This window comes from Esox lucius, chromosome 5, assembly GCF_011004845.1.
Source record: "Esox lucius isolate fEsoLuc1 chromosome 5, fEsoLuc1.pri, whole genome shotgun sequence".
Taxonomy (NCBI): domain Eukaryota; kingdom Metazoa; phylum Chordata; class Actinopteri; order Esociformes; family Esocidae; genus Esox; species Esox lucius.
The window spans coordinates 17777364-17793946 of record NC_047573.1 but is presented as its reverse complement, the minus strand read 5'-3'; the positions used below and the strand labels follow the sequence as shown (position 1 = coordinate 17793946).

Genomic DNA, 16583 nt, shown 5'->3' with positions numbered 1-16583 from the left:
TTAGCTTGGCTGGGACTGTGGTACAGTAGGCAGCTCGTTTGGACCAAGAAATGTTTGTTATATATTAATCTTGCAATGAGTCAAAGTGTTTGTTTATCTGGATTTAATTTTCCCAGATCTCCATCCACAAGTCTGTTTTACAGAAGAGATTACATTTATGTCACTAAGTGTTTTCTTTTTCTGTGGTGTTTACATATCTAATCCCCTGAGGGCCTCTTTAGGTGAATCACAGCCTACTCTACCCTTCCAAACAAAAAACCTGGGATCCCTCTTAAAACATTCTTGTTAAGGGGACAACAATCAGTGTGGCACCTCCCTCTCATTCCCCACGGGCCTGAATTTGCGCAGCCTTAAAAGGCTTCCCCAGCTGTCTGGTCTCTGTCTAATGATGGAGACTATGTTATTACTGAGTGTCCACTACTCTAAACAGTTTCAGTTCAGCTGAGCAACATCCTGCTGCTTCATCAAACACTTCACCTCAACCCCCGTGTACAGACTCTCCCGAGGCACTCTCACACTGTTTTCATGAACTAGTCTGTGAACCGTTAAAATACGCTCCGAAAGAGATTTGATATGAAAAGGTCTGATGCAATTGGTCAAAAGACTAATTCCTTAAAAACATATCAGAATTTCAGCACAGTCTCAGACGGTGGGTGACATTAGCATGGAGTGTAATGCATACAGCCGTATGGCCACACTCGTTCTTAAACTCAGGCAACACCAGAACAGTGTGGTTTTGAACTGTGGGTGACCTGTAAGTCTTCCGGTTCTCACACAATGAGGCTCAAGTCTGGGCTTTGGCTGGGCACCTCAAGGACACTCACCGACATGTCCCCCGAACCACAGGGGGATTTTCATGCTGAAATACGGATCTTCTCCCCAGTCTGAGGTCCTATGCACTCTAGATCAGGTTTCCTTTATTTTTTCTTTTTTTCTTTACTGGCCTGTTTATATATCCTTCCCTCATCCTTAGCAGACACTCTTAACCGTTAAGTGCATATATTTAAAAAATTGGCTATGAGCACTGTCTGGAGGTAGGGAGAATTGCTCCGTAGGCAAGCACCATGGCCTTGTCTTGTAGCTGATTCGAGCCTCAACTGGAAGACAGTGCAGTGTGCGAAGAAGTGTGGTGACATGGGAGAAATTGGTAAGGCTGAACCACCAGGCTGGCCGCAGCATTCTGAATGAATTGCAGGGGTTTGGTTACACACGCCGCGAGCCCCACCAAGACTGAGAAAAGCGGTAATTCAGGCAATATAGGTTGATGATTTTCAGGATATTGGTGGGATGTTTACATTTATTTGATCAATTATGAAAAGTATAAAACACAATTAAGTGTGGAAAAGGTGAAGTGATTTGAATACATTCCGATGGCACTGTATACTTAACACATGTTGCTAGATGGCTAATGGTACACATTAGAAGGGGAACACAAACACTAGCTGTGTAATAACTCAAACACTGTCATACAACCAGTCTGGGCCTGGCCGACTGCCCAGGACTAACAGGAAACATCCGCTCATTCATAATATCCCCTGAAACATCAGTGTCGTCTCTATTGTCTCTACAGTGTAGTCTCTATTGTCTCTAAAGTGTAGTCTCTATTGTCTCTACAGTGTAGTCTCTATTGTCTCTACAGTGTAGTCTCTATTGTCTCTACAGTGTCGTCTCTATTGTCTCTACAGTGTAGTCTCTATTGTCTCTACAGTGTCGTCTCTATTGTCTCTACAGTGTAGTCTCTATTGTCTCTACAGTGTAGTCTCTATTGTTCGAGATTCCCATTTCACTCTGTATTTGTGTGAATGTATTTGGTTGAATTATGTGTAAATTCATTAGGTTTCATTATGTGTCAGTTTATTAGGTTTTACTATGTGTGCATTTTTTTGGTTTTATTATGTGTAAATTTATTTTATGTGTGTCTTATGGTGTGTACATGCATTATGGTGATTTTATGTGTTCAGTCATTAGGTTGTTTTGTGTGTTCAGTCATTAGGTTGTTTTGTGTGTTCAGTCATTAGGTTGTTTTGTGTGTTCAGTCATTAGGTTGTTTTGTGTGTTCAGTCATTAGGTTGTTTTGTGTGTTTAGACATTAGGTTGATTTGTGTTTTCAGGCATTAGGATTTAATAATTTTCTTTACATGGTGTGTCTGGGGCAACACACACACACACACACACGTGATGTTATGATAAAGGTTAAATAGTCATGGTCAAGTTTTATCTACACTGCTGACCTGGTTTTCTGTACACTCCTTGTATTGAACATTTCTTCAGTGTTATTTGAACTCAATTTGAACCATGACTACTTCCTCCAGTACTACCATTATGCCCCGACACGGTCAATTACCCTGACCCGACCAACCTCTCCTTCCCCTCAGGGGCACCGCGGACTGGTTCGGGGTCAGTAAGGAGAATGACAGCACCCAGCGATGGCGGAGGAAGAGTCTCCAGCACTGCAACCTGCGCTACGGCCGCCTCAAGGCCCAGGTGATGAGGGACATGGAGCTGTGCAGCCAGGACAACGTGTCTCTGACCAGCACTGAGACACCCCCACCCCTCTACCTCCCCCCGCACCACCACCAGCACCCCCACGGCATGCAGAGGGTAGGGCAGCGCCACCCAAACCAGTGTTTAGAAACTCTGTTCCCTTCGCGTTCTCTATTCCCCATGTCTGTTCCTCTTGTTTTAAGGTGTTGGGGATTTTAAGCCCTTGCCATGCGTTATGTGTCTTTCTTTTACACCCCCCCCCCCCTTTGGCAATAGTGACATTATTCTGTCCATGTATCGGAGTACTAGAAGCTCTTTAGTGTACATGAACCATTGTTAACATCTCAATGTCTCTCTTTCTAAATAATTGGAATAAACGCTATGCTGCTTATCTGACATTACAGCATCTGTCTTTGTAGATTGTGGACCCCTTGGCGCGGGGCCGTGCCTTCCGCATGGTGGAGGACCTAGACGGTTACAGCATACCCCACACCCCCATCACCCCCGGTGCCGGCTCTCTCTGGTCCTTCTCCAGCTCACGCTCCGCACTCAACCGCTTACCACGGAGACGCAAACGAGAGTCCGTGGCCGTCATGAGCTTTAAGGCTGCTGCAGCTCTGGTGAAGGTTTGTGTCACACAAATGTTAATGAATGATTCGGGCTAGAGTTAAAGGGTTAGGGGTTATACAGTCATGTGGAAAAATAAGACATATTTTGGACAAATCTTCACTTCAACACTAATTTAACACATAACCTAATTTAACTAATTATACATACTGATACATACTTAGATTTTTTATTTTCATAAACAATCTACAGAAATACGTTTTCATAGTGCAGAAAAAATAAGTATACCTCTCTCTTCAATATTTGGTATTGCCCACTTTGGCTAAAATTACCATCTAACCATTTCTGGTAATCAGCCCTATACATCGACTGGGATGAATTTTGCCCACTTTTCTTTAAAGTGCTGCTTCAAATGTGCCATGTTCGAAGGCATTCTTGCATGCATGGCCCACTTCAAGTCCCCTCACAGCATTTTGATAGGATATGAGATCTGGGCTTTTACTCCTTTCCACAACCCTCCATTTCTTCTTTTTCAGCTATTCTGTTGTAGCTTAGTTGAGTTTTTGAATCATTGTCCTGATGAAAGATCCATCTTCAGTTCAGCTTCAGCTTTCTGGCAGATGGCCTCATATTCTCAGTATTTCTCTGGTACAATATGGGATTCATGGTAGACTCAGTGATGGCAAATTGGCCATATCCTGAGGCAGCAGAGCAGCCACAAACAATAATGTCATGGTATCCATGCTTTACATTTGGTATGAAGTTATTTTGTTCAAAGGCAGTGTTTTGTTTTTTGCCAAATACAGCATCTCAATCAATCAATCAATCAAAATTTATTTATAAAGCGCTTTTTACAACAGCAGTTGTCACAAAGTGCTTTACAGAGACACCCGGCCTTAAACCCCAAGGAGCAAACAACAGTAGTGTTGAATTTCAGTGGCTAGGAAAAACTCCCTAAGAAGGTCGAATTTTAGGAAGAAACCTAGAGAGGACCCAGGCTCAGAGGGGTGACCAGTCCTCTTCTGGCTGTGCCGGGTGAGATATTAAGAGTCCAATTGGAATAATAAATAAATTTCTCTTGGCTAAATCCAGAGTATATTTGATTTTAGACTAGGTCAGAAGTATGACCAGGTGGACAAGGACAGGAACAGCAACGGTCCCCCCAAACCAGGTAATCCGCAGGTGTGGACCAGGACCTCATCTCCTTCTAAAATTTAAAATTGGAGGAAATTGAGAAAAGTTAGTAGTACATCCCTCATGTCCCCCAGCACAATAATATAGCAGCGTAACACCTTGGAAACTGAGACGGGGGGGTCCGGTGACACTGTGGCCCTACCCGGGGGAGGCCCCGGACAGGGCCCAACAGGCAGGAAATCAATCCAACCACATTGCCAGGCATCAACCAAAGGGACACCCACCAACCGCAACCCCCCTAAATGAGGGCCGAGTATTGCCAGTAGCGTACAGCCCAACTGCACAAGTGCGCAATAGAGAGTCAACAACAAGCCATTGACTCTTCCCCCGAAGGGCATTGGAGGGAGGGCATCCCAGTGGCGACGAGAGCCCACCTGGCAAGACAGCAAGGGTGGACAGTATCAAGCCTACTGGTCACCTTCACGCCCCCGGGCCAGGCTACACCTAATTATAAACCGTGCTGTAGAGATGAGTTTTTAGTAGACACTTGAAAGTTTGCACTGAGTTTGCATTTCTAACCTTAATTGGCAGATCATTCCACAGGAGTGGAGCTCTATGAGAAAAGGCCCTGCCGCCAATTGTTTGTTTAGAAATTCTAGGTACAATTAATTGCGGCCGAACAAGTCCACCTTTGACTCACTGTTCCAGTAGTTTTGGTCTTTACCCAGGTGTTGTCTGGCACAGATCAGTCGTTTCTTGACATTGAGAACAGGAGGCCAAGTTTGAGCAGTCTCTTCCTGAAAGTTGACTCATGCACTGTAGGTCCCTTGATCTCACCCTGGACTTCTTGGAAACTTTTACGGTCAACTTACGGTCAACTCTTGAGCTGAGTTTGGTGGGATGACCTGTCCTATGTAGAAGTGGTCTGGAATTCTTTGGTCGGATAGGTTATTATAACCAGGTTATTTTTTATTTTTCCCCCTCGAAGATTTCAGTTGGTTTTTTCAATTGAATTGTTCACATTATAGGTCACATTAAAAGTGGAAAAAGTTCTGACATGATTTATATTTGCCTCATTCTTTTACATCACAAGAACCTGGCATTTTAACAGGGGTGTGTAGACTTTTGATATCCACTGTATATACATGACTCACATTTGCTGTCTCATACCCAGTCTCTTAGCAGCCTCAGATCAGTCTGATAACATCTTTCAGCTCTTTGTTGCTACCCTCATCAGCTGTACTGGACTAGATATTGATCTCTTTATATGTTGAGATTAAATACTGTCATGCATTGAGGAATGAACATGTGACTCAGGTTTACTATAGCTTTGCAATACCACACACCCACACAGACACATGGACACCTGCTTCTGTTTTGTTCATGTGTTATAGAAAGAAGACCACAGTGTGTGTAGGTGTTATGTAAAGGTTGAGGCCAGACCTGTGTGGTAGAATGGATAACACTGACGTTAGTCCCGCCCTCCTGTCAGAATTGATAACACTGATGTTAGTCCCGCCCTCCTGTCTGAATGGATAACTCTGATATTAGTCCCGCCCCCCTGTCAGAATGGATAAGACTGATGTTAGTCCCGCCCTCCAGTCAGAATGGATAAGACTGATGTTATTCCTGCCCTACTGTCAAAATGGAGAACACTGACATCAGTCCCGCCCTCCAGTCATAATGGATAAGACTGATGTTAGTCCCGCCCTCCAGTCAGAATGGATAAGACTGATGTTAGTCCCGCCCTCCAGTCAGAATGGATAAGACTGATGTTAGTCCCGCCCTCCAGTCAGAATGGATAAGACTGATGTTATTCCTGCCCTACTGTCAGAATGGATAACACTGACGTCAGTCCCGCCCTCCAGTCAGAATGGATAAGACTGGCGTTAGTCCCGCCCTCCTGTCAGAATGGATAACACTGACGTCAGTCCCGCCCCCCTGAATTCATAGCCTCATCATGGTCACACTTCCCAGCTGGTTATTGGAAGTCAGAGAAGACACAGTCATCTGTCCCAGAGATGATGTCCACTCTTTTTACTGAGGACCTTCTGGGGTCCCATTGTAATGGAGGTATTGCAGGACTTTAGATTTCTTAGGTGGTTCTTAACACTTGTTGTATTCTCCCACTGGGTGCTGATCAGGGCACAATTGACACACACTTTGATTTCAATTGAGTTTGTTTCAGGAACGTCAATACTGCAATACGACACAGCACAGCGATGCAACATGAGATATTTGGGGTTTTAGCCAACTGTGTTTACCAAATACACATTGTTATGTATGTGTATATGAGTGGATGTATGTGTGTGTGGTTCTGGAAACAGAAAGGGAAGAAGCAATAGTAAATAGCAGGTAGGCTATATAACGTAATGCAACTTACAATACAAAGGCTAAAACAATTATGTGTTACAATAACAGAAGCTGCACTGCACTATAAGGAACAATAGAACGCATTCACGTACCACTAAAAGCGTCACGGTTAGTTTACTCTACTGCATTAAATTAATGCATCTATATAGTCCACAATGAAAATAGCTATCATACAGTAGCTATCACAATGATCTTGGTAATATATTAGCTCTCCATAGCCTTTTGCGCACGCATCCTTGATTATTTGAAATTCAACTCACGTCCGGAACTGACAGAAAGACCATGGTATTACTGTTATACAACGGTAATGATTAATCAGTTGTTACAAAGAAGGTGACGATGATGATGATGTGTTAGGGCCGCAGCGCCAGGGAGAGGGAGGGCGCCGCCCGACGCTGTCACAGACGGAGCTTCATGCCCGTGAGCTTCCTGGAAGATGACACCATGGACTTCGCTGACGAGCTGGACACCTCCTTCTTTGCTAGGGTGAGTAACACACACACGCCTGCGCCATCACACGTTTACTCTCAGATGCCACACTCACATTCCTCCTGTCCTTCTTGATTCATGCATTTATCACCAGCAGACTCGACTATTGCCGCTCTCTACTGTCTGGCCTGGCCCAAAAAAAAGATGATGTAGCTGCACGTGTTCTGACCAATATCAAAAGAGAGAGAGAACACATAACACCTACTTTAAAGACTACACCGGCTGCCTGTGAATTTTAGAATTGATTTCAAAATGGCCCTGTTGATTTGAAAAGCACTACATGTCCATGCAGCTGAATACTTGTCTGACAAGATATGTGCCTGGGCAATCCCTCAGATCAACTGGTGCTGTTCTTTTGGTTTAGATATGTGCCTGGTCGGTCCCTCAGATCAACTGGTACTGTTCTTTTGGTTTAGATATGTGCCTGGTCGGTCCCTCAGATCAACTAGTACTGGTCATTTGGTTATCTCAACCCAAACTTTTGGTGAAGCCAATTTCAGCCACTATGGACCTGTCCTTTGGAACAGCTTACCAGATTATACGAAGGATGCAGATACTACAGATTTTTTTTTTCAATAGTTCTTTTTATAGCCTGGCTTTTTTTCCAACTTTTTTCCAACTCTTATTTTCATTTTTTAATGATTTACATCTTTACTGTAATTCATGCATTTTATGAAGGCATTATTTATAAACTGTTACTCTGATTCTTATTTATTTACTGTTTATTCAGACTTTTACATGTTAAAGCACTTTGCAATGCATTTTGTAAGAAATGTGCTATATAAATAACATTTGATTTGATCTCTTTTCCTCCAGGATGGTCTGAGGAGAGGAGATGAGGAGCTGTCTACGTATGCAGACGATGTGTTTGACTCTCCATCTGAAGCCGCCATCAAAGCAGAGGAGTTTAACACAATCGTTGATGAGAGGGACCTCACAGGTGGTGCCCTGGACAGGAACGAACTGGAGAGGAGTCACCTCATGCTGTGAGTGGAACACCATATAGACAACAGTCCCCCTCTCTCCTTCTATCTCATGCTGTCTCTCCTTCTACCTCTGTCCCTCTCTCCTTCTATCTCATGCTCTCTCTCCTTCTACCTCTGTCCCTCTCTCCTTCTATCTCATGCTGTCTCTCCTTCTACCTCTGTCCCTCTCTCCTTCTATCTCATGCTGTCTCTCCTTCTACCTCTGTCCCTCTCTCCTTCTATCTCTGTCCCCTCTCTCCTGCTCCTCAAATCTCCACCTCATACATGTCCACAGTCCCTTAGAAAGAGGCTGGCGTAAGGGTAAAGGTCCTGGAGCTTCTCTGGTCCAGCCCAAGGTGCGTCTGCGCCAGGAGGTGGTCAGTGTGAGTGGGCAGCGCCGGGGCCAACGCATCACAGTACCCGTCAAGAAGCTCTTTGCCAAGGAGAAGAGGCCTTACGGCCTTGGCATGGTGGGAAGGCTCACCAACAGAACCTATCGCAAACGCATCGACAGCTTTGTTCAGCGGCAGATAGAGGACATGGACGACCACAGGTACACATGATAATTACAATGTACTATAAGGACTAGGACTATTTATCATTATCAACTACAGTATGACTATTTACAATGTATGAACTAGGAATATTTATCATTATCAACGAGGGCTATTTACAATGTATCAACTATGACTATTTACAATGTATCAACTAAGACTATTTATCATTGTCAGCTATGACTATCTACAATGTATCAACTATGACTATTTACAATGTATCCACTACGACAATTTATCTGATTGACTGATTATTTGCAATGCATCAATTGTGACTATTTAAGATGTATGAAGGATGACCATTTACAAGAAATGTACTGTGCCAACAATGTTTTTACTATGGTGGACTTAAACTGTTAACAGCCAGTTGATACATTGTGTCTACTATGACTATTTATAACTACTGCCTGTGATAATTTACAATTTTTTATTATTTTATTATTTACAATTATGATATTGCTCGTAAGTTTGCATACCCTGGCAGAAATTGTGAAGTTTTGGCATTGATTTTGAAAATATGACTGATCATGCAAAACAAATGTATTTTATTTAAGGATAGTGATCATATGAAGCCATTTATTATCACATAGTTGTTTGGCTCCTTTTAAACCATTATGATAACAGAAATCACCCAAATGGCCCTGATCAAAAGTTAACATACCCTTGAATGTTTGGCCTTGTTACACACAAGGTGACACACAGGTGAAAATGGCAATTAAAGGTGAATTTCCCACACCTGTGGATTTTTAAGTTGCAATTAGTATCTGTGTATGAATAGTCAATGAGTTTGTTAGCTCTCATGTGGATGCACTGAGCAGGCTAGATACTGAGCCATGGGGAGCAGAAAAAAACTGGCAAAAGACCTGTGTAACAAGGTAATGGAACTTTATAAAGATGGAAAAGAATATAAAAAGATATCCAAAGCCTTGCAAATACCAATCAGTAGTGTTCAATCACTTATTAAGAAGTGGAGAAATTCAGGGGATCTCTTGATACCAAGCCAAGATCAGGTTGACCAAGAAAGATTTGAGATTTCTCTGAAAAAAGGCAGTGGGGTTATTTCAAGAAGCACAAAGATGATACTTGAACAAAAATGAGCTGCATGGTCGAGTTGCCAGAAAGAAGCCTTTACTGCGCCAATGCCACAAAAAAGCCTGGTTACAATATGCCCGACAACACCTTGACACGCCTCGCAGCTTCTGGCACACTAATTTGGAGTGAGGAGACCAAAATAGAGCTTGTTTGGAGAGGAGTCAACAAGGCCTATAGTGAACAGAATACCATCCCCACTGTGAAGCATGGTGGTGGCTCACTGATGGGGGGGGGGGGGGGGGGGGGGGGGCAGCTCTAAAGGCATGGGGAATCTTGTGAAAATGTATGGCAAGATAAATTCATGTTATCAGAAAATACTGGCAGACAATTTGCATGGGACACTCTTGGACTTTCCACCACAACAATGACCCTAAGCACAAGGCCAAGTTGACCCTCCGCTGCTTATGGCACAAAAAGGTGAAGGTTCTGGAGTGGCCATCACAGTCTCCTGACCTTAATATCATCGAGCCACGCTGGGTAGATCTCAAATGTGTGGCGCATGCAAGACGACCAAAGACTTTGCATGACCTGGTGGCATTTTACCAAGACAAATGGGCAGCTAAACCACCTGCAATAATTTGGGGCCTCATAGACAACTATTACAAAAGACTGTACGCTTTCATTGATGCTAAAGGGACAATACACAGTATTAACTAAGAACTAACGGTATGCAGACTTTTGAACAGGGGTCAGTTCTGTTTTGTTTGATGATTGTGCCATTCTGTTATGATCTACAGTTTAATGTGAATCCCATGAGAAATAACATACAAGTGTTTTGCCTATTCACTCATGTTTTCTTTACAAATGGTACATATATTACCAATTCTCCAAGGGTATGCAAACCTTTGAGCACAACTGTATATCAGAAGACTGAAGAATAGCACTGCCACAGCTATTTGGGAGCTGGTCTTTCCCAGGTAACATATTACTCATCACAATATATACCAGTGGTTTCCCAAACATTCCTGTGCCATGACTCATCTGAAAGCACCTAGCTGACCTGGACTCCAGATAAACAAATAGAGGAAGACTATGACTCAATTCAGGTGGTCCATCCCACTCCATACTGTGTGGAAAACTATCATGTACACAGTTGCTGTCATCCACTGCTAGCTGCCCCTTTCCTAATAGCTGTGAAACCCATACTTACAATCTGCCCTGTGTGACAACATCTATTGATATTGTATGTGTGTGTGTGTGTGTGTGTGTGTGTGTGTGTGTCCGTAGGCCTTTCTTTACCTACTGGATCACGTTTGTCCACCTGTTGATCACCATCCTTATTGTGTGTCTCTATGGCTTTGCTCCTATTGGCTTCTCCCAACACGAGACTGTTGATTCGGTCAGTACATTCATTGTTTAACAATATAAAGGTTTCAGAAGGTTTGAAAGTCTCTGTCATTAAGTTTATAGACAGTTTTATACTCTTTGTTTTGAAGGTTACAGACAGTTTTATATTCTTTGTTTTAAATGTTGCAGACAGTTTTATACTCTTTGTTTAAAAGTTAAAGACAGTTTTATACTTTTTGTTTTAAAGGTTATGGATAGTTTTAAAGTCTTTATTTAAAGGTTACAGAAAGTTTTATACTCTTTGTTTACAGATATTTGTATACTTTTTGTTTTAAATGTTACGGACAGTTTTATAGTCGTTTGAAAGATTACAGAACATTTTAAGGTATTTTTAAGGTTACAGATATTTTAAAGATATATTTTTTAAAGGTTACAGAAAGTTTTAAGGTATTTATTTTAAAGGTTACGGACAGTTTTAAAGCAGGTGTTTTAAAGGTTACAGACAGGTTCAAGTAATTGTAGGTTTTTGAGGGTTTTATAGTTTTAGTTTTTGAATGTAAGGTCATCTGCAACGGTGCTGTTACAGATGATATTAAAATGTTTGTTTATAAAGTTAGGGATGATTTAGATTTTTTCATTTTTTCCTTTGCATTTCACGTTGTAAACCATTTTCTTCCCTAGGTATTAAGAAAAAAAGGTGTTTATGAAAATGTAAAGTTTGTTCAACAAGAAAACTTCTGGGTTGGACCAAATTCGGTAAGTGTAACTTTTTAGGCTAGTAATACAGTTTTGTATTGATTTAAATCAGTAGTTTTAAGCTAATAATACAGTTTTGTGTTGATTTTAATCAGTAGTTCTAGACAATGACCGTGGGGACGCTAAGTCCAGCTCGATTTCTATTCCACTTGGAAGTTACACTTGTTAGCATCCACCTGGTGTTTCAGATCTGAGGCAGTACCTAGTCAGAAGGCTCCAAGGAACACCTGCAGTTCTCTGGGTCTCTCTGAGGCTTGTGTTTTTGATCCAGTGAATAAAACCATGAGACCGTGTCTGTGTTCTGACCCCCCCCCCCCCCCCTCCCTCGGACTGCAGGAGGCACTGATCCACCTGGGGGCTAAGTTCTCCCCTTGCATGCGTCAGGACCAGCAGGTCTATGAACTGATCCAGGAGAAGAGAGAAAAAGAGAGGGAATCAGCCTGCTGTGTCAGAAATGACCGCTCGGGTTGTCTCCAGTCGTCACAGGAAGATTGCTCTGTGAGTCGCACAAACAACCGTTACATATTAGGTTTCAAATCCAACAATCTGTTTACCTGTGTCTTTCCTTCTGCTCCCTCTCTCCCTCTTTCGTTCTTTCTTCCTGCTGTTCCTCCGTCTCTGTTTCCAGTCGACGCTGGCTGTGTGGGTAAAGTGGCCTCATCATCCCAGTGCTCCTCTCCTGGAGGGTATGGTCCGTCAACACGGCTCAGTCTGCCACCAGGACCCCAGGTAATAATCTGCTAATCTCCCTCTCGTTTTCCATCCGTTTCCTCCCTGTCTTCCTCCCTATCTCCTCCATCTGTCCCTGTCTTCCTCCCTATCTCCTCCATCTGTCCCTGTCTTCCTCCCTATCTCCTCCATCTGTCCCTGTCTTCCTCCCTATCTCCTCCATCTGTCCTTGTCTTCCTCCCTATCTCCTCCATCTGTCCCTGTCTTCCTCCCTATCTCCTCCATCTGTCCCTGTCTTCCTCCCTATCTCCTCCATCTGTCCCTGTCTTCCTCCCTATCTCCTCCATCTGTCCCTGTCTTCCTCCCTATCTCCTCCATCTGTCCCTGTCTTCCTCCCTATCTCCTCCATCTGTCCCTGTCTTCCTCCCTATCTCCTCCATCTGTCCCTGTCTTCCTCCCTATCTCCTCCATCTGTCCCTGTCTTCCTCCCTATCTCCTCCATCTGTCCCTGTCTTCCTCCCTATCTCCTCCATCTGTCCCTGTCTTCCTCCCTATCTCCTCCACCTGTCCCTGTCTTCCTCCCTATCTCCTCCACCTGTCCCTGTCTTCCTCCCTATCTCCTCCATCTGTCCCTGTCTTCCTCCGTATCTACTCCATCTGTCCCTGTCTTCCTCCGTATCTACTCCATCTGTCCCTGTCTTCTTCCCTATCTCCTCCATCTTTCCCTGTCTTCTTCCCTATCTCCTCCATCTGTCCTTGTCTTCCTCCCTATCTCCTCCACCTGTCCCTGTCTTCCTCCCTATCTCCTCCATCTGTCCCTGTCTTCCTCCGTATCTACTCCATCTGTCCCTGTCTTCCTCCCTATCTCCTCCATCTGTCCCTGTCTTCTTCCCTATCTCCTCCATCTTTCCCTGTCTTCTTCCCTATCTCCTCCATCTGTCCTTGTCTTCCTCCCTATCTCCTCCATCTGTCCCTGTCTTCCTCCTTATCTTCTCCATCTTTTCCTTGTCTTCTTTCATATACAGTATATTACCATTGTTCCTCTTGAGATTCTTCCTATGGTTCCACTGAGGTTCTTTCTGCCGTTCTCCTCCAAGGATATGTCTGGAGCCGGCCTCTGTTTCACCCCACGAGTGGCCGGATGACATCACCAAGTGGCCAGTGTGTACCAGGTACAGCGCGGGCAACCACACCAACCTCCCTCACGTGGACTGTGCCATCACTGGACGGCCCTGCTGCATTGGGACCAAGGGCAGGTGAGGGCAACCAGTAGGCTACTGCAGGTCAACAGTGCCGTTACTATGCCAACGCCCTGCTGGGCGGGACGTATCCGAACAGGTAGCCGGGGATTGGAGTGTTGCTGATCAGCCAGAACTTTGTGCAGTTGTAATGGCATGGTGTTGCATGCTTTCACTCTGCAGGTGTGAGATCACGTCCAGGGAGTATTGTGACTTCATGAAGGGCTACTTCCACGAGGAGGCAACGCTCTGTTCCCAGGTGCCCTGTATGGATGATGTCTGTGGCCTTCTGCCTTTCCTGAACCCTGACATCCCAGACCAGTTCTATCGACTGTGGCTTTCCCTATTCCTTCACGCTGGGTGAGTATGGACGCCCTGACAGGTCTGTGTCTTAGGTCCTATGTCTGAGTCCCTACCGTAGTGTTGCTGATGGGTACGTTGTGTGTGTGTGTGCGTGCATGTGTCTGGGTGTGTGCGTTCTGATCTGGGTATGTGTGTGTAGGATCCTGCACTGCCTGGTGTCAGTGCTCTTCCAAATGACCATCCTGAGGGACTTGGAGAAGCTGGCTGGCTGGTTAAGGATCTCCATTATCTACATTGTCTCGGGAATCACTGGCAATCTGGCCAGCGCCATCTTCCTGCCCTACAGGGCAGAGGTAAATACTGCTGACTGATCCTATACCTGGCAGAGGTAAATACTGCTGACTGATCCTATACCTGGCAGAGGTAAATACTGCTGACTGATCCTATACCTGGCAGAGGTAAATACTGCTGACTGATCCTATACCTGGCAGAGGTAAATACTGCTGACTGATCCTATACCTGGCAGAGGTAAATACTGCTGACTGATCCTATACCTGGCAGAGGTAAATACTGCTGACTGATCCTATACCTGGCAGAGGTAAATACTGCTGACTGATCCTATACCTGGCAGAGGTAAATACTGCTGACTGATCCTATACCTGGCAGAGGTAAATACTGCTGACTGATCCTATACCTGGCAGAGGTAAATACTGCTGACTGATCCTATACCTGGCAGAGGTAAATACTGTTGACTGATCCTATACCTGGCAGAGGTAAATACTGCTGACTGATCCTATACCTGGCAGAGGTAAATACTGCTGACTGATCCTATACCTGGCAGAGGTTAATACTGCTGACTGATCCTATACCTGGCAGAGGTTAATACTGCTGACTGATCCTATACCTGGCAGAGGTTAATACTGCTGACTGATCCTATACCTGGCAGAGGTAAATACTGCTGACTGATCCTATACCTGGCAGAGGTAAATACTGCTGACTGATCCTATACCTGGCAGAGGTTAATACTGCTGACTGATCCTATACCTGGCAGAGGTAAATACTGCTGACTGATCCTATACCTAACACAAATTAATACAATTGTCTGATCCTATACATATGTACTGACATCACTTCAAAGGGAATAATTGGTGTATGACGCTTCACTACGCAGCCGAATTATACAAGAAAAATAGCTATCATTTATTTACTTTTATTGTTGTAATTCAACTGGCTGCCATATATTCAGCTGCCACTATGGTACAATGTGGCTCCATCGGTTCCTATTTTTATGTTCCCTCTCCCTTCCTTTCTCTCCCCTCCTTCTCTCTAGGTGGGTCCAGCCGGCTCGCAGTTTGGCATCCTGGCCTGTCTGTTTGTGGAACTCTTCCAGAGCTGGCAGATCCTAGAGCACCCGTGGAGGGCCTTCACCAAGCTGCTGTGCGTCGTCCTCTTCCTCTTCTCCTTCGGCATGCTGCCCTGGATAGACAACTTCGCTCACATCTCCGGATTCATCTCTGGACTCTTCCTCTCTTTCGCCTTCCTGCCATACATCAGGTAAACCCTTTGTTGACGCAATTATACCTTACCTAAGGTGCCACACATTGACCTACACCATTACGCCTGAGCTGGTTGTGTGGTTGAAGGAACCTGGGGTCATTTTTTGGGGGGATATTTTTACTGCTCATTCATGAATCATTTGCCTTTTCTGTTCCTGTTCTTGTTGTTTCCAGTTTTGGCCGTGCGGACATGTACCGTAAGCGTGTCCAGATATGTGTGTTCCTGCTGGTGTTTCTGGGTCTGTTCTCAGGGCTGGCTGTCCTGTTCTACGTCCATCCAATCAAGTGTGAGTGGTGTGAGTACCTCACCTGCATTCCCCTCACCGACAAGTTCTGTGACAAGTACGACCTCAATGCCGATCTCCACTGATGGCCCTGTAGAAATACAACGACTAGAATGGATATTGTCCAAGAAGAGCAGGCTCACTCGCTAACATAGCTGACCAGCAGTCCCGGCTAGCGGACAAGACCGGGCCAAGACCGACGTCACGTTATGGACCGGACACCCTCCAACCAGTATTTACATCTGTCATTCAGGACACTGGGTGTTTAAATATTGCTGATCTGGGACAAATAACTGTTTATATTAATACCAGTGGAACTGTTGATCTGTCTCCATTGGGTGTTGTTTATATGGACATTTATATGGTGAGTGACTGGTCACTTTTGGAGCATGAAGACTTTCTCGAGGGGGGGGGGGGGGGGGGTTTTGCCACTCATCCCCCTGTGCTCTCTGCAATGAATAACACCAGCACCACCTGGTGGCCGTTATACCAGTAACAGACACTGATTCCAAACAGCTGTGTAGGGATTTGGTTGTGGGTTTTTTCTACACACGTCATAAAGCCGACTAAGAGTTTTATCTGTTTATTAGATAACCTCAGACAGAAAGCTATGTGCCAGGAAAGAAGATGAATATTTACTACTGTATGGGGACTGCCTCTGGTGCCTTAGTTTTTTACAAACAAGCTACTCTGCCATATCCACTTCCAAGTCTCAGATGGCCCCAATTCTCCATACAGTGGTTTAATTACTACACAATATGGAGCCCGTTCTCTGTCGTGATCTGTCCATACGGTTACGATAGTTGGTGGGGTTTCATTGGAGATGTGCCCT

The 16583-nt window shown here is 44.4% G+C and overlaps 1 protein-coding gene across 6 annotated transcripts in view; it reads left to right on the top strand.

Annotated features, from left to right (window-relative positions):
* The window catches only part of rhbdf1b (rhomboid 5 homolog 1b (Drosophila)), a 46323-nt gene extending 30154 nt beyond the window's left edge, over positions 1 to 16169 (top strand). For 5 of the 6 annotated variants that reach the window (XM_034292478.1, XM_034292477.1, XM_034292480.1 and 2 more), the window contains 14 exons: positions 2376 to 2601; positions 2904 to 3110; positions 6916 to 7044; positions 7864 to 8033; positions 8308 to 8565; positions 10886 to 10997; positions 11627 to 11701; positions 12038 to 12199; positions 12330 to 12430; positions 13468 to 13626; positions 13792 to 13968; positions 14111 to 14264; positions 15242 to 15465; positions 15642 to 16169. In XM_034292478.1, coding sequence (XP_034148369.1) covers positions 2376 to 2601; positions 2904 to 3110; positions 6916 to 7044; positions 7864 to 8033; positions 8308 to 8565; positions 10886 to 10997; positions 11627 to 11701; positions 12038 to 12199; positions 12330 to 12430; positions 13468 to 13626; positions 13792 to 13968; positions 14111 to 14264; positions 15242 to 15465; positions 15642 to 15837 — 2350 coding nt within the window. In that variant the 3' untranslated portion in view covers positions 15838 to 16169. The other variant, XM_034292479.1, reaches the window with a different exon arrangement.
* The last annotated feature ends 414 nt before the right edge of the window (positions 16170 to 16583 follow it).